The following is an 18,460-nucleotide window of genomic DNA, read 5'->3' as shown; positions in this document are numbered from 1 at the left end:
TTTAAGACAAATGACCTTGTTCCTCTAGCCCCGAAGTATTTAGTTATCTAATGTTTTCCTAGAGAAGAAAAACATTCTCTTATTTTGAAATTAGTGACAGGACATCAATTTCTCGTCTTGCTGCTATTTTTGTAACTAAAGAAGCATCAGTATGGAAATGTTCACCTTACCAATGTTAGAATGTGCCCTCAGTGCCAGGCGAAGCTGCCAGCTTGTTCTTTTCTAGCTTGTTATATAACAAGATGCTTCATCCTAGGGCTTCAGGGATTTCAACCCACCAGCTCTGTACACTAACGCCAGCTCAGCAGGTGACATGGTCCTGACAGAGCTGGGGCATCCTGCTCAGCAGCACTATTTGAATGAAGACCAAGAGATACTGCAGCAAGCCCAGGTGAGTGCCCTGCACAGCCCAGGAAAAGCTCCTGCGAATAGTCACTCTTATTCGCTATGGTTATGTCCTCATTTTGTAGGTCAGTGAGATGTGGCTTTCCAGACAGAGAAGCTGGGAATCTTGCACAATGCTTGTAACAGTGGCTTTGTCTCTGTGCCATTTACTCCTGTGCGTTGGTTCTGTTTCCTCCCGAACACCCCTCTTATGCACCAGATTCTCTTGCTCTCTTTGTATGGCTGTGATTCCCCTACGCTGGTGATGCCGACACTAGTCTTTTAATATTTTGATTGCATTTATGAGTTGTGTGTATGTGTGTAGGCATGTGCATGCCTCAGTGCACATTTGGAGGCCATAGGAAAACTTGTGGGAGTTGGTTCTTTCTACCATGGGTTGTTCAGGGTGTCAAGCTCGGGCTGACAGACTTGGTGACAAATACTTTTGCCCACTAAACACTTACTGCTCATTGTACCACTCAGGTTATTGAGTGTTCTTAGCTTTTCCCAACAGCAATTATAAAATTATTATAATAATTTTCCATTAACATGTTATTATTCCACCCCCCCTCAAAGAGAAACAGTTCTTGAACTAGTTTTATATCACAGGCACGTCATGAGTACTCCCATAGGTTACTTAGTCCTCAGAGCACAAAGGGAAAGTGAACCCCATAGCAGTGCTTCTTGAACAAAGTAAGACCCATCCTGAGTCTGATATTCCACGCGCGGCAATGGATACTGGGCTAAGAGTGTTTGGTGTTTTAAATTTAAGACTCAAAAGTGTTTTGTTTGCTGATATAAGGTGTTTTATTTCCGTTGCATGTTTCATTAGTAGGTATATCTTTGTATTTTGGAGATGGTAAAAAAGTCTTTTTTAAAAGTTTTTACTGATTATTAAAAAATATTAAAAGGCTAGGCCATTTTGACTATGCTTTTAATTTGTCATAAAAAATGGGTGACAGCACATACCTCTAAGGCCTGCATGCAGGAGCCCTAAGCAAGAAGATCACAAGTGTGAGACCTGCCTAGCTACATAGCAAGACACACAAAATATGAATGGCTCCTGCTGCATTGCAAAAAGTAGTTTGGCTTGGGACCAGATAAATGGCTCAGTGATTAAGGCCACTTGCTGCTTTTGGGAAGGACCTGTGTTGGTTACCAGCACCCACCTGGTGGCCCAGAACTGCCTGTAACTTTAGTTTCAGGGGATCCAATTCTCTTTTCTGGCTCCATGGGGAAAATGCACACATGTGGTACACATACAATTAAATCATTCATACACATAAAATAAAAATCATTAAAAATTTTAAATGACACATTTATTTATTTATGAATGCTTTGCCTACATGTAAGTACTGTACCACAGTGTGTCTGGTGCCCAGTGAAGGCGAGAGAGCAGTGGATCTCTGGGAAGTAGAGCTGCAAATGGTTGTGAGCCACCTTATAGATGTTGGGGATCAAACTTGAGTCCTCTGTAAGAGCAGCAAGTGCCTTTAACCACTGATCATCTCTCCAGCCCCCTAAAATTGTTTTTAATTGAGTTTGCTTGGTCTATAATAAACCTCAATCTTTCTTAATCATTATTACTGCATTGGAAGAATTGTATTTCATCATTCTTGAGTAATGAATTTAATTCATTGTTTAACCTTTTTAGAATATCTTATTATCTCTTGCTATCTACAAATAATCATAGTTTGGTTCTAGAAATGAAATACCATCTTTTATGCAAAAGAAAAAAGCATGTGAACTCTCCTGATTTGGTTTGTATTTTGGTCCAGCCAAGCTCTCTGAGCTACGCACATGCACACCCATTGTGAACCTGGCTACTTGCCCAATGCTGCTGTGTTTGAGTGTCCTGACTAACTAACTGTGCATGCAGCATCCTTACTGTGTCCTCTCACACGGCCTCCTTCCTGTCATCTGCACGCCACATCTCTGTGATGGCCACGCTGGGAAGACTGCACTGCCTTTACCTGACCGTGTGTCTCCTGGAGTTCTAGTTCTTTGGGTCTGGAACCTTTGGGTTCTTTTGTAGCTACAGGGTACCTTGTGGACACTTGATAATGTGTGCCCAACAATGGTGGCTTTCTGAGACAGTTGAAAAGAATGGGAAGACTTAGGAAGGTGGGTAAAATTAGGGTAGGGAGAATGAACACCTATGTGCATGTATGAACTAGAGAGTAAAATTTCCACCAAAGTTTATAGGAATGCAGATTTTGGAAACATCATTAATATAGAAAATGACTGATTTTTCTTTTATATCTACTAGCAAGATATTAATGATGAAAAGTGTATAAGTTACCTTAAATCTGCGCCCAAGGAATTATTAAAGGATTCTAAATTGAGTTCATTGAAAACACATAAGAGCTGTGAAGAGGACCCACGGTGGTCCATCCTGCAGCCCAAGGATCTGAAGGAAGAAAATGAGGTAAGAGGCAGAGATGGGCTTTCAGTTCAGTAAATGCATAAATGACAACGCCTGGAAATCAATAGTCTGCAGGCTCCGCTGCTTTCGTCGGTGAGCACTACTCTATGACATTGAATTACAGATGATCTCTTAACAGTCGCCAAGACCACAGCAATGGGACAGAGCCGATCACAGGGAAGAAAAGCTCTGCTGGGACCAGATGTGTAGGTCACTACCCCGAGATTGAGTCAGTGTGGCAGCACAGGGTTAACCCAAAGGTTCTTAAGGAGCAATACTAGGAAACTCAGCAGGAAATATATTTCTATTTTTGGAAGAACATCTTTTAATCAAGTGTTTATATGCACATAACTTAGAGTCCCTTGTGACTCTAAGTGTCTTCTAACACAACCATTTTCTAAATCATCTCCTTTAGCTGTTGTTTGAAATTTCCCTCTTAATTATTACATTAAATAATATATTTATTTTTCCTGATTTTCAAGTTTAAGTATCTTTGGATTTCTTGGCATAGGAAAAAAATTTTCATCCCTTCACCACACATAAAGTTCCTTCCCCTCCCCCACCGTCTGTTTTAGTGCACTATATTGAGCTTCATCGGACCATTCAGTATCAGTGCTATTTTCTGCTGAGCCAGATAGTTGGCACTTTTTATGTATACTTTTAAGTAATCTTTGTGTTTATTCTTTGAAACTTTGATAACATACATTTTTATTGTAATCTTTCTCCTCCCCTAACTTCTCCCCGATCCTCCCCACCTCCCTATCTAAGCAACTCCGTGCTCCTTGTCTCCCTTAAAGAAAATGGAGTTCAATTGAGTTGGCCAGCTGCTCCTGAGCCTGGGGCCTGCCTCACTGCTCTCAGTTGAGATAGCTTCTTGGTAGAGGTGGAATTTGTGCCCATGTTCCCTCTTCCGTGCTAGGAGTATCGTCTGGTTTGAATTTGTTTGGGTCTTATGCATGTTGGCATGAATTTTATGTTGATGTTTTTTTAATTAACTATAATAACATTGACTCTATTTTGGAGTTCTTTTCTTTCAGTTTTAATACACGTATATCTTTCTGTATTCAACACAACAGTCAGGATGCAGAATAGCTCCAGCACCTGGAATAACCCTGTGCCTCCCTGGTTTTATTCACAGTTTCTCACCTGACAGTTTTGTTACTCTGATTGTCCCTTTCAGGACTAGCACATAAGAGAGCTTTAAGAGTGGCCTTTTAATGCAGCCTCATATCTCTGAGTGCTTCACATGTATCCAAGTTGTAGATAGTTGAAAGCTTTTGTGTTCTGAGTGGTATTTGATTGTACTAGCTTTGCTACAGTTTGCCATCCCCAACCAAGGTTTATTTGAATTGTTTCCAGTTTCAAGTAATTATGAATAGAGTTACTATAAGTGTTCATACACAAGTTTTTGTTGGTTTGTTGGGGTTTTTTGTTTGTTTGTTTTGGTGTGTGTGCACATGAGTGTGTACCTAAGTTTCATTTATACAGAGAAAATGTCCAGAAGTAGGACTGGTGGGTTAGGTGGCTGTGTTAGGCAGACTGCTCTCCAGAGGAGCTTACGATTTCGCGTCCCACCAGTAGAGTATGTGTTCCAAGTGTGAATGTCCTTTCCAGTACTTGCTAGTAATAGCTGGGGATTTTTGTTTTGAGCTCCTCTGAGAAGCATATAGTAACATCACAGAATGCTTTGAACATGTTTCCCTAATGACTAATGTGGGACAGGGTCAGCAGAGCCCTTTCTCACCACCGTGTTCCCTGCATACAGATTTTGCTGCTGGGCCAGTTGGTTTTGCTACTGTTTTGATCCAGTCCTTTCTTGGTATTCTCCTATTTCTTGTTTGGAATAGAGGGTTTACCCCAGTGCTATTATAAAGTGTATATCTTTTTGTTTGGTTGGTTTTTGTTTTTTGAGACAGGATCTTACTGTATACCTCCAGCTGCCCTGGAATTCACAGAGATGCACCTGTCTCTGGATCCCTAACTTCTTTTTTTTTTTTTTTTTCAGGCTAAGAGTTTTTGAGATATGGGGCTGTAGCCCCTGGGTGGCTTCCATAATAAGTCCCCATGTCTACTGGCATACCGTGTGACACAAAATAGAGGATCCTAGCAAACTAGTGGAACCTTAGAATGAGCCCGGAACAGGGCAGTGGCAGCCTCCCCCGCCCCCCATCTTTACGGAAGTCCCCTCAAGTGCTGGCAGCCTGGCACCTCCCCATAGTGACAGTGGGGGAGTTGACTACTCCAGAGCTTCTGTCAATTCCCATTGGTTCAAAGGCTGTATGCTACACGCTTGCTGCTGTACAGTAAGGTAGATCAGCACCTCACTGCTGCTCTCCGGAGTCTGCTCTAGGGTTGGAGACTCTGCCTCTTACCCCCTCCTGGATTCTGGTTCCCACAGGAGGTTTTTGGCTTGTATTTTTGAGCAGCGCGAGAACAGTTAAGGCTTTGTGGACTCTTGAAGGCAGACTGGATGTGGTTTTGCATGATATAGACAGGAGATTTGGATCTAAAATGCCCCTCAACGGCCACATGCCAAAAACAGTTTGGTTGCTCACACGTGGTATTATTGTGAGTTAGTAGAAGCCTCGTGAGGTAGGTGGTCTTTGTTTGTTTGTTTGTTTATTATATGTGAGGACACTGTTGCTGTCTTCAGACGCACCAGAAGAGGGCATCAGATCTCATTACAGATGGTTGTGAGCCACCATGTGGTTGCTGGGAATTGAACTCAGGACCTCTGGAAGAGCAGTCAGTGCTCTTAACTGCTGAGCCATCTCTCCAGGCCTTCCCACAAAACTTCCTTCCACTGGGAGTGAACAGTCCCCTCCCTTACATGCTTCACTGGGGTGATGACCTGTCCCCTCAGGGCCGCATCTGTAGCCGCATGAGTCAAGAGGAAGTTGTCTTCCTTTTGAATTCTCTTAGAACTTTGGTCTGAGTGGTGGGGAGCTGACTAACACGAACCCTTCTTCCCTCCTCTCTATCCCACATGGTGAACTTTCCAAAAGTCGCTCTAGCCGATGGAGAGAGCGGTCATCGGAGTCCTGGGCGCAGGGCAGGCAGGCTGGAGATGCAGTTGCTTCTACACATGAGACTTTGATCTCATGCTCCTGTTCCCATCCGCCCCTGCTCTTAGGCTTGCTTGTTTCTGTTTTGCTCTTTGAAAGCTCCTGCGCTTAGTGTTATGTATATGAGGTGGCCTCTCAGCTCTCCCCACTGTACACTCGGGCCTGGGATCGGTGAGGACCCCTTAGTCAGTTATGGAGGCTTTTCTACACCCAGAGAGTAGATGGCCTTGCCTCCCCACCCAGTCTCTCTCACAGGCGTTGCCCTTAAATGTCTTTGTCTTTATTTCTTTGGCAAATCAGGGAGCAAAAAGTAATAAATTGTGTATTAAACTTGTATCCACTCAGAGCCAGGAAAAAATTGTGCATTTTGGTTTTTAAAATGTGTTTATGTTTGGAAATAAAAATAACAGTACTTGTTTGTCCTGTGGTCTATTTCAGGATGAGGTCCCTACTGGAATGCCATGCCTGGAGTCAGTGACCATAGGTGACGATGTTTGGGATGAGAACTGGCTCCCTCTACAGGCCAAAATGGGGAAGGCAGGGAGTCCTGCCTCCCAGCTGTTTACTTCAAACCTTGTTGGGAAGAAACAATATCAGACACGTGGAGAAATGGCACAAAAGGTTAGAGTCTTATGATAACAAACAGCAGATCAACTGCTGACAAAGGAAATTTAAACCCGGTAGACCAGGCTTCTAGAAAGTCATAAATGCTGGAATTGAGAAGGAATTGTCAGGCCATAGTTGAAAAGGATCTGTGGTTGGTTTTTAAGTGGGTAAGCACCAAGGTGCTCAGGAACCGTCTAGCTAGGCGATGGTGCGTGTCCATTCACGAGGCCCAAGGGTTGAAGGTGTTTACTGCAGACTTTAGGAAAGATGTCACTCTGATGGAAATCAGCATCCCTCTTGCTGCTTAGAACACACTGCGTCCTTGTCCTGTTGGAAATCCATACCCCCTCTTGTTGTTTACAGCACACTGCTCCCTCGCTGTCACCTTACCTTGCTTTGTGATCTTGTGGCACTGCGTTGTGATTTACTGTTGCATGCTTTTCTTTATAGGACTGGTGTTTTTCTACATCTAAAGATATATGGGATGATTCCTGGCAGCCCTTAGGCCTTGCGAATGATGTGAAAGGAGGAATTCACACACCAGAAGGGCCCATTGCTCAAGAAAAAAATACCAGCACAACCCGAATTCAACAGGTAGAGCCCAGTTGGAAGTACTATAACCAGTTCATGATTTATCACTTTGATTCTTAGAAATTTTGGTTAATGTATGCCCTTCTGCATCTGTTAACCAAGGCAGCCACCCACAGACATACCCATAGGCCCACCTGATCTCAGCAGTCCTTCAGTCAAGGCTGTATGGTCTTAGCTCACATTCATTCTTGCTCCACAGTCCTCTCTGGCTTTCACTCCTAAGACCTTCGACTGAGTTGAGAGCCTGTTGCGTTTGCTTCCTACCTTGGTGAGCGAGGCTCAGACTCCACTGCCTGCCTGCCTTTCAGCCTGCCCACTGCTGTTCTCTGTAGGTTTTATAGATGCTCACTTGATGAATTGGGGGCCCGCAGTCCACAACACGAACGGTTCAACTGAAAATGGCAGTTCTCTGAAAAGAGAGGAATCTAGACGGGGCGGAAGAAAAGAATGGAGCCAGGACAACAAGTTCTGATCAAGGCTCAATTTTACTAATTCCAGACACTCAGTTATAAAGGAAGGGGGAGGGAACCCAACTTCCCGCCAAGTAACTCAGGGTCCAGTAGCAGGACGAACACATGTGTGCCTCCAGGCAGCAAAGGCAGGTTCCAGCAGTGGGCGTGGCAGGACGAATGAGCCGGTAGCTCCACCCTTGAGCAGGCAGGTTCCAGGCTGGGGGAAGGGAGGCCACAGCCTTGGATGTGCCAGATGTTGGACTGTTCTCTAGTCCCTTCCTCTGGGTGTGTCTGTCAGGGCCCGGATGATTGTCAGTGTCTGATCTCCCCTTTAGCCCATAAGTTTGCAGTTATGATCTGAACTCCATTCCTGACTGGAGACTGCAAAAATGCTGAGGTATGACTATGGAACCCACTTCATTTTATGAAAATTTTCCTGACTGCTTGTTCCCCTGAACCTTCAAATACTGTAAACTCTAATTTGTCCAATGCTTACCATGCAGCAAAGTTGAAGAGTACCATGGCTAGAACTGGAAGGCTTACTAACATTTTTATAGCTTGAGTCTTCACATCAAGGAACCAGGATTTGTAAGCCATCTATATCTGAGTCTCCTTGGGCTTTAGTAACCATATTCTGGGCCTTTTCAATCAATGACAGATGAGTTCCCTCTTGCTAATCTGTGAGGAGTTGTCAATTTCATGGTAGTTAGGCGCTCAGTCTCTACCTCGAGATAGCGAAGCCTCGATCTTGGGACTTATTTTCTCTGTGAGCTCTTTTACCAGTAAAAAAGATAACACTGCCCACAGTGCCTAAGCACTTACTGTTTACTGCCACTGCTGTAAGCCTTTATCTACATCCCTGTCCATCCGTTTAATCCTTCTTAAGAAGTACTGTTACCACCATTTCAAATGAAAAAACAGAGACATGGATTAGGTTCCCAAAGGTTTATACTAAGCATTTGTCTTAGTCACTGTTCCGTTGCTCTGAGTCAGTTCATGTAAGAGAAAGCATGTGACTGGGGCCTGGCTTACAGTTGCAGAGTGTTAGCACTTCTCTTCACGGCAGGGAGCATGGCGGCACACAGGTAGGCATGGTGCTGGAGAAGCAGCAGAGAGGGCTGCAGGCAGCCAGAGACACAAGAGACACACCTCTTTCCACAAGGCCACGCTTAGTTCTCCAGGACAGCTCATCACCTGGGGGTCAAGCCTGCCCAGTAGATGAGCCCCTGGGGCCTTTCTTACTCCAGCCCCCACAGCAGTTAGAGTGTCCCATAAGGGTGTGTTTGGCAGATAGGAAGCACACACTGGGTTATAAAAGTCGCAGCAATGGTAGTAGTGATGGCAATATTATTAATAAACCCAGAGGCTAGGAACTATGATTACTGGGAAAAGTCTTCATTTTCATTTGCTTTTAAGAAATAGGCCTGAATATGCAGCAGCTCTGAAGTGTTTCTGAGTGGGTGGTAATTAGAATTCTATAAAGTCAGACCTGTAATTCAGAGTTCCCGTAGAGGTCGTTTACAGACGCGCTACAAGGAAGAGCATGACTGTACTTTCTAACATGGGAGGATAGTTATTAAAATCAATAATATGTTAGGAGTTAGGAGACTAGAGAGTCTCTTCAACAGATCTTTGAAAACATTGCCTACTGTTGTGGACAAGGTGGATGAGGGAAAATTAGATGCAGGACTTTGATCAGCATTAACTGTGTGCACAAGGAACAGTGCTCTGTTGCTGTGGATTGCATGTGGTTTCCTTTCAAAGCATCATGTGTCAGGTGTGGTCTCTGGCACAGCAGCACTAGAATGCTGGGGACTAGGATGTATGATGTAATTAGGTCATGAGGTCACTACTAGCAAATTGTATATATAACATATATATGCGATTTGTTCAACTTTACGCATCTTACTGCTTTAGTAGCCTGTCTTCGAGCTTGATTAACAGAGATCTTATACTTACAGCTACTGAAGGAAAAGCACCCTAATAGAGGGAGAGACCACAGCATATATGACGTTGACCCAGAGTGTTAGAAAACAGTAAGCTTAGTTAGGGTGGCGCCAAAACTTCAGTCCAGAGCTCCGCAGTCCTGTTCCACCTGTGCCTGCCAGGCTCCTTGCATCCCATTCTGGGACCTGTGCATCGCAGATTCCAGGAAGATTCAAACTATTGACAAGAAAGTACCCAGGCTTTCCTTCATCCGTGGTACTGAGAAAGAATGGCTCCTTCCTTTCCTGTGCTTAGCTGCTAATTTTGGTGCACACTATCTTACCCAGTTCCTTTTTGAATCCTGATCTCCCTTTGGAGTGTGTGATACCCCTTTGTCTTCCTAATATGTGACACAATCTCTAGGCCATCTGTCTGTAGAGATCTGTCCTGCCCTTTTACTCTTTGCTGAGGTTTTTGGGTCGCTTAGACAGATAATCTGATAAATATGTAATAACTCTGTGTTTAACATTTTGAGAAACTGCCAGGCTGTTTTCCACAGTGGCAGAATCTGTTTGCATTTTTGCCAGCAATTTGAGTGCTTCAGTTCATCTGTGTTCACATTAGCCATGTTGGTGTTACTTAACACTGGATGACAAGGGTCCTGCGTTGTCATGCCGTGTATACATTTAACACTGGTTAATGGCAGGAAGAAGGGTAGCCCTCAGTACCATACTTGTTCATAGAAATCTCAATAAAAACCTCTTAGGTTGAATTTTGATACTCATTAAAATATAGAAGAGTGCTTTTTCTAGAGTTTTACTTTTTAACTGAAATCTAAGGAAGCATAAAGGGTGTCACTGTCCATGCCTTCGCCCTGTTTCTCCCATTTTGCAGCAGCCAGACTTACAGTATCCTTTGGATTCTTCCACACTGCCCAAACTGGAAGAGTTCTACATCTCTCTGATGAAGTCTCAGCAGTCTGCAGAGAGGAGCCAGTCTGAACCTGCCAGCATTCAGACTCATGCCGGACTCAGTTCAACCCCTGCAGTGGGTGACTCTCCAGAAAACCACTCTGGCTCTGGTATGTTTGTGTGTCCTTATGCATGCTCAGTTGACAAGTTGGAAGTTTGTCATGTTGCTAAAACCTTCATCACTTTGAGAACACACCTTGAAAGATGGCTGGTCTGCCATGCTCTCCAAGATCATCTTGGCGTGAGCTCAGGTTTCTCCAATGTTGCCGCTTTCTTTCAGCTTTTGCATGGGCTTTACATTTATATAAAGTTCCAAGTGCATGGTTCTTTGAGTTTTGGCAAATGTCAGTGTTTCCATTAGCCAGACAAGTTTCCTGTGCCCCTTTGCAGTTAGTCCGGACATTAGCATGCTGGCCTCTGGCATGTCACCGTGCCTGTTACATAGTAGGTAGTTTTCATGTCTGGCACCTTCCTTTATCTTCATATTGTAGAGTTTTGTGTCTGTTGGCTATTTATTTGGAAGTGACTTTGCTAGGGCATATGTCCACTGCATGCGAAACTTTTTAAACTACCAAAATGTGTTCCAAAGCGGATGGATTGTTCACGTGCCCACTAGTGAGATGTGAGATTTGCAAATACTTCACCAGGTGCTATTTTAATTGTTTTGTTTTGTTTGCTAATCTAGAGGAATGTGAAAGGCCATCGTAACTTGAGCTTGGATCTTTCTGTTTCCCATATCAGCCATCTTCGCTGTGCTTGTTTGCCAATGTGTCCTCTTTAAATTTCTATACTAGTAAAATCTTATGCTGGTTTGTTTCCTTCATAGCCTGTTACAGATTTTACTTGTGTTATATACCCATAATCCATTCTTATTTTTCTCTTCTATTCAGTTCTTTAAAGATATTTAAAAATAAGAAGCATTTTAGTTGGCTTATCTGCTTATCTTTTCCAGTACCCTTTAGTTCCAGGTTTAAATGAGCCCCCCCCCCCGATTTTTTTCTGTAAAGAGACATTCATTAGACCTTTGAGTTTGGTCCCTGGCAAATACACATATTTCATTTTTGTGGTCATATGACCTGTGCTACAGTACAAAAAACAGTTGTAAACAAAAGTTAAATGAAACTATAGAGCCACAAAGCTGAGAACATTTAAATACTGAAACGAATTTCCTGTTGGTCCTCCTTTTTAAAGACTCTGATCACACACGCACTGGGCCGCTTTGTCCTGATAGTGACTTGATAGCTGTTTATTCTCAGTGCTGCTCGCTGTGGGTGGTGTCTGTCCTGTGTGTACTCTGATCTCAGATGCTCTGTTCTTTCTCTCTAGTTTTGTTTGGAGTCTTTTGTTTTTCAGTTGTTTCTCTTTTCCTCTTGACTATATAATGTCCCAGCACCTGACTTGATGTATTTATTTTGTGATTCTTTCTGAAAATTACCGTCTGTGTCCTGTCTTGATTTCTTTGTCATTGTCTCCTGATTCCAAGTCAGACTTTGTTGTGTGTAGTTTTATCTACCCTGCTTTATGCTCTGGGTGGACTGCACTACCAGCCATCTACCCAGGGTCTCTTAGGATCTGCAGATGAAAGACACACAGACACACACACTAGCTTATCTTTAACATGCCTTGCTGGCTCAGTGGCACTTCTAAACCTTCTGCCTAAACACCTTCCAAATCTACCTTTAACTTTGCTGCCCAGTCACCTTCTGTGATGCCCATTGTTTGTGCTGCCCAAGATGTTTCTGGCTTGCCCTTCTGTGGGCTGTTTTCCCTTTCCACCTATGTTCTGGATGATCTCTGAATCTCTGAGTCTGTTATGTCTCCCCCACCCCACCCCCCCACCCCCGCCCCGTGTATGGCAATCTCTCCCCTGCACCGCCCCACCCCCCACCCCGTTCCTCCCTGTGACCTGCCCACGCAACTGTAAGCAGCCCACCCTGGGCCCAACCATTGGCTGCTGGCATCTTTATTGATAATCAAAAAACAGCTGGGGACAAGGACCTTGAGTGTCTGGACACGCAGATTCCCGATTGAATCGAAGCATCAGAACCACACCCCTATAAGACTGAGCGTCCTTGGCTATCAGACACTGGATCTTATGTTGTCAGGATAACTCCCTTCTGTCTGTCTTTAGGGGCGGGAGGCAGTAGTTGCATTTCTCAGCATTGGTTTCGCACACCTTAGCGTTTCCTTAGGAGCTGCTCTCCCACGGCCCGGGTCCCAGCAGACGCTCTGTTCTGGATGCTTGTCCAGTTTTCTAACCATGTATCAGGGAATCATGTATCACAAGTATCAGGGAAAATAGATCACGTATTATGTGCTTAACATATACAAAGATAAAAGGGATTATACTTATTTTTCTCTGAAGTTATTGAATTTCTGTTTTGAAGATAGCAGTGCCCATCTATCAGTTGCTTGCAGTGGTTGACTGTCAGGATGTCAAACCGACTGTACTGCTGCACAGATTTAAATTCACCTGAAACTTTTAAAGCAGGTTTGTTGGTTTCCCCTTGCTCTGTGACCCATGCTGGACTGAACCTTGCTACGTGGTTGAGACTGGCCTGGAATGAAGCTAAGTTAGTTTACTTTGCCCCAGAACATGACAGTTCTTCTCTTACAGTAGGATGCTACCTACTGCAGCACTGGCCTAGGAGTCAGCTTCTTAAATCTGTGAGGGGCAAAAATATACAGTAGTAAAGTGCTTTGAACACACAACCACCAAAACTCAATTCAAACCTTTTAAAGATTTATTTATGTACTTGATGTATATGGGTATTTTGTCTGCACACATGAAGAGGACACTGGATCCCATGAGGCTACCATTGTAAACGCTGCCCCATGGGCACTAGTAATAGAACTCATGGCCTCTGGAAGAGCAGCCAGTGCTCTTAAGTACTGAGCCATCTCTCTAGCCCCTCAAATCAAACTCTTAATCAATCCAGGGTACTTGTGGTGGGCTCCCACATGCTGCCTCACAGTGCTAAGCTTCAGCCTTTGTCCTGAGCACTCTGTATTCTGACATGCCATTCAACATAACCTGGCCAACAAATGCTATCTGAAACACCTTGGCTCATACTTTAGATGAGGTTGTCATGAATCTCAATGCTTTTATTGTACAAAGGTTTCTGCTCCTATAGAAACATAATGGTTTCCCCAAACAGGTGGGGGCTAGGAGCTGGATGGCACTCAGTTAATAGAGCGCTTGCCTAGCGCACCAGGAAACCATGGTCTCAGCACTTAGACGTGGGAGGAGGACCAGAGGCTCTACAGAATGGGTTCCAGAGGGTAGAACTTACCCTGTGATACCCTGTATTCAAAAAACACCCCAATACAACATAATGGTTCAGTTATAGAAAACAAAGATTTAAATGACTTTAATTTCCTATTTTCTAGTTGTCCTTTATTACCATCTAGGTCTCTTTGGATTGAATTGCATTCAAATGTTTATTGATGAATTTCATTTTTTAAAAATTGAATGAATTTTGCCTTTAAGATTGGGGTAGAATTTTCAGCAATTTCTGAAATGATCTAAAACATAATTCTTGTCATTTTATAATACACTTTAGTGAAATAGTGTTCAGTGTGGATAATAAAATGAAAATACTGATAAAAGAAAAATGAAAATACTGATAAAAGAAAAACATTGAAGATATTCTTTGTCCTTGTAGTATCAAATACTCAGCTGAGATCCAGTCCTTTTGTGTAAAAAAAAATACATCCATCATATTAGTATGCAGATTTGATTGTATCTTTAATAACAGTAAAATTACCAGGAAACAATTTGTATGCCTGTTTTATATACCAGGGTCCTATAAAGTTTCTCAGGCAAAAAAAGGGTCTTCAGTGGGAAGGAGCTAGCACTGGTCTAGCCTGTCCACGTAAGAGTGTCTACCATCCATGCCATGGTGCTAGATCTGGAGTGTTAGAGCTCCAGATTTCTCTTTGTTCCCATGGTTACTTCTTACATAAGTCAGTGAGAACGTCTTGTTAACAGGTGGTCCTTTACAACTTTACAGGGTCTGTGACCCTGGCACAGACTCAGAATTAGAACCACTTGGCAATAGAGGATACCTGTGGCGTATCGCTTTCCTATGTGCTAGAAAGAAATAAGGCTGTTTATGGGCTCCCCTCTGGGGTTTGAACTTCATCCACTTCCTCCTCCTGACATCCCTTCCACATTCGTGTGTTCCTCTGTTGGCCCTCAGCCTCTAAGTGTTCATTTTCACACTAATGTGGGATCCCCAAGTTCGAGTCTTTGCTATCCCTGGCTGTTTTCTGAGTAGCATTCCCTCTGACTGGTGATTGCCTTGAGTCAGAAAAGGCCATACATAGCATATGTTGGTAAGAACTGGACTGGGAGAGGCAGGCAGTGAGTTGGAGAACTTCTTGAAAGGACTCTTGTTTTTTCTCTTTTTTAGTGGAAAGCTCTCCAGGGAGCCTAAAGAAAGAAGATGTTTCTAATAGCCGTGCTGAAGCCGCGGCCAAGGACAAGAGTCAGGGAGCCATAGACCAGCTCTCTTTCATTTTGTCCCCCCAGCACCAGATTTCTCAGAAGCTCTACATCCCTCGAAGTACAGCCACAGCTGTCTTGGGAGCTGCGGCACGGTTAGCCACGTCCAGGAGCCTCCTGCACTGGTACCCCAGTGTGAAAGGAGGGAAACTTGAGGCAGAGAGAGATGGAGTGAAGTAACGGTTGGGGAGGGGTCCCTTGGCCTTTCTGGGTGACCAGGTGCTAGCTTTGTTTTGCTAACTGACTACTTTGATGTGTAAGTATTGATAATCTATGTTAGTTCTTATTTTTGTTCATGATTTTACATCATTCTGAATGGTTTGGTTCACCTTTGTTTTAATGAAGTACTTTAAAGCAGTTTGTGTATATGTTTCTGTGAGTGTTTGTCTTGTACATATCATGACTGATAAATGAAGATTGAAAAACTAATGGTTTGTGATCTATATTTAATAAGACAAAAAGTACTTTCACACACAATGACCTCTCCAGGCCTCCAGGCAAGAATTCTCCTGCTAAAAACCTGGCCACAGCATCCAGACTCTAAATGCAGAACCACATGGCCAAAGCTGCCAGGTTCTCCCACTTGCTAGCCCCTCCTCGATCTACCTTGGCATAGACTTTCCTTTGTTCTTTTAAGCCTAGGAGATCCTAGGGCCTTCTCAGTTCCTAGGTGGCTGGGTTGGCTGAATGGGGCTTGCCTAAGAGAGCACAACTCCCTTTGTTGCATTTAGCTTGAGGCTTTTCTTAAACTTCTCTCCTTGAACACCTTGACTTCTGTCTTCTACATCACATTTCCGGTGCTTTCTCCTCAAACATTTTGTGTTTCTCTTTGACCCACTTGTCCCTTTTCACTGTAGCTCTGCATAAGAATGATTGCTAATAAAACCACACCATGCAGTCTGTACCATGCTGTCTTAAAAGCTCTTTCATTTGGCCTCAGGCAAATTCTTAAAACAGAGCAGAAGCAGCCACTTCTTTACCCAACTATAACAAGAATGGTTTCTAAACCAGCCGGTAATATTGTTCCCTCTGAACCGCCTGAGCTGGGCCTGCATAGTCCACACCACCCTCAGCACCACTGTCTTCCATGTTCCTACTAGGATGGCCCATTAAACCCCACTTAGAGTGTTAACCGCTTTTCTAAATCAAAGTCTTCCATACTACTTCAACAAATAGCTTGGTCAGGCCTATCATAGCAATACACAAGTCACTGCACCAACTTCTGTCTTTGTTACTATTCTGTGGCTGTGAAGAGACTCCATGAGAAGGCAGCTCTTACTTGAGGGCTGGCTTACAGTTTCAGAGGCTTAGTCCATTATCATGATGCCAGGAAGCAGAACAGAGTGACAGACAGACTGGGCCCGGTTTGAGCTTTTGAAACCTCAAAGCCCACACCAAGCAACACACTTCTTCCAACAAGGCCACACCTCCTAATCCTTCTCAAACAGTTCTACGCCCTGGTGACTAAGTATTCAAATACATGAGCCTATGGGGGCCTTTCTCACTCAAACCACCACACTGAGTTTATTCCTTTAAAACTGCAAGTCTGAGCCGTATTCTTCAGATCCACAGCAAGCTGTTCTGAATTTGGGACAGGCTAAATCTGATGACACAAACATTCTGTCAGAGAGGAAGTCTGAATGAAAGTCAACATTTAGTCAGTGAAACTGCCCCCCTCTGTTTTAGCAACAGGCTTCCAGGAAGAGCTATACTGTTTAAGTTTGATAGGTTTATAAGCTGAAATCAACTACTGCTATACCTTGCAAGCTAGAATTAACTGTGCTAAAACTTTGTAGTTACTCGTCCTTTTGAAAATGGACAGCTAGATCCTTAGTACCAGGTCAGACTGGTGAGTACCAGCACACCTGGAAAGAAGCCCATGGAGAAATTAGTAGTTAACACGAGTTGGGGTGAAGAATTGACCTTGAAAAGGTATGTGCCTTCTGACTACTGGGCCTGGCTAGAATAGCCTGTCAGTCTCTTGACCTACCTTGTCCCCAAACATGGGTTTTATTAGGTAGTTAAATAGCCAGAGAAGCAAACTTGATAGATCATTTGAAAAAGAACAAATAGGTTTCTGTATATGACCAGGGACAACAATAAGGACATATATAAAAGAAAGCTTGGCATGGTGGTGCGTCTCTAGTCCTAACACTTGGGAAGCTGGCCAACCCCAGCAAGACCCTGTCTCTGTAACCAAGTAGGTAGAGGAGAGAAAGGTAAGAGAGCAAAGAAGTATACAAGAGGAGAGTGCTCTGTGGTTTACATTATTGTCAAATGGTTTGGCATCTATATGGAAAACATTTGTGATATTAGAGAGCTTTTATTAGCAGAATTGGAGGTCCTTGTGAGAAGATGACTAGGAAGTAGCAGCTTAGGTGCATGAGAAGGGATTCAGTGAGAACAGAGGAGATTCCAAGTTCTTGTCTCCTCAGAGATGCAGAGTGGCTTTTAGTAACAGTCAAGGCTACCCCTCTCCCATCTAAAGATGCTCCATGTGGTTTTAAGAGATGAGCTATGTCAGCATCAGTCATTTTTTCTCTCAGCATCACACATCTGAGATGTCTGTGTTCTCCTTAAGGTGTGGTGATGACTAGAAATGTCTGCCTATGTTTACTTTGTCTAACCTAGAGATGTAGTTTTGTCTGGGAAGACCCCTGGGTGAGGGAACGTGAAGCCTGCCAAGACTGGCTTCTCTAGAGCTGTGTAGCTTAAATGCCTGTGTCTTGTAACTTCCAGCTTGGTGCCTTTCCAGAGCTAAAGCTTGCAAGTCCCTTTCGTGAACAATCTGTGCCAGAAGACACAGGTACAGTAGATGAGAAGTCACAAAGAGAGTGACTTTGATAGAGAAAACCTTCGAGGTTGATAAGTGACCAGAGCCAGTTTACAAAGACCTGTATTCTTGAGCATAGATAATTTAAGTAACAATGAGCCAATTGCACAAAGTATCTCAGGGGCCGGGGCATCGTAAGAAATGGGAAACCAACACCTCACAGAGAAATCTTTCTCGAGCTGTCTGTCAGCATTTGTATTTTTTAACATTTTATGTCTTTTCGGAATTAAACTCCAGTGTAGCGGCATGAGAGGCATGGACTCTTATTCATAATCAGTTATCATCCCCAATGCACTGAAAACAGTTCCTTTCCCATACCTCAGATCCTGACGTTTGTCATTTATCAGCCAAAACCTGTAGCTGTGTCACTAGATCTGGCCATATACTCCAGCACCATTCCTGACTCACCAATCAGCTTGACAAGGTTTTGATACTATTGGGTTACCTGAACAATGTACACAGAAAATGTGAACTGCTAACATAAGGACTTCCGTAATATTTAGTAATATAAGTAACACATGCCTCTTACCATGTGCACCTAAATTCTTGGTCTTTCTTCAAATTCCTCTGAGCAGCTTTCTAAGCCTTGGCTAGTAGGCCATGCCTGTAATCCCAGCCCTTGGGAGGCCAAAGCAGGAACTTCACAGAGTTCAAAACCAGCCTGGGTTCCATGGTGAGCTCAAGCCAAGTCTGAGCTACT

The 18,460-nt window shown here is 43.6% G+C and overlaps 1 protein-coding gene across 3 annotated transcripts in view; it reads left to right on the top strand.

Moving 5' to 3' along the window:
- The window catches only part of Tdrd5 (tudor domain containing 5), a 43,834-nt gene extending 28,539 nt beyond the window's left edge, over nucleotides 1–15,295 (top strand). For all 3 annotated transcript variants that reach the window (XM_021175193.3, XM_021175187.3, XM_021175180.3), the window contains exons 13-18: nucleotides 257–391; nucleotides 2,654–2,812; nucleotides 6,313–6,495; nucleotides 6,931–7,074; nucleotides 10,344–10,530; nucleotides 14,836–15,295. In XM_021175193.3, coding sequence (XP_021030852.1) covers nucleotides 257–391; nucleotides 2,654–2,812; nucleotides 6,313–6,495; nucleotides 6,931–7,074; nucleotides 10,344–10,530; nucleotides 14,836–15,107 — 1,080 coding nt within the window. In that variant the 3' untranslated portion in view covers nucleotides 15,108–15,295. The remainder of the gene's footprint in view (nucleotides 1–256; nucleotides 392–2,653; nucleotides 2,813–6,312; nucleotides 6,496–6,930; nucleotides 7,075–10,343; nucleotides 10,531–14,835) is intronic.
- The last annotated feature ends 3,165 nt before the right edge of the window (nucleotides 15,296–18,460 follow it).

The sequence above is a fragment of the Mus caroli genome, unplaced genomic scaffold (assembly GCF_978045245.1).
Source record: "Mus caroli unplaced genomic scaffold, Mus_caroli_1 scaffold_1, whole genome shotgun sequence".
Classification (NCBI taxonomy): domain Eukaryota; kingdom Metazoa; phylum Chordata; class Mammalia; order Rodentia; family Muridae; genus Mus; species Mus caroli.
The sequence above is the reverse complement of the archived record's forward strand: the minus strand, read 5'-3'. Positions and strand labels throughout refer to the sequence as shown.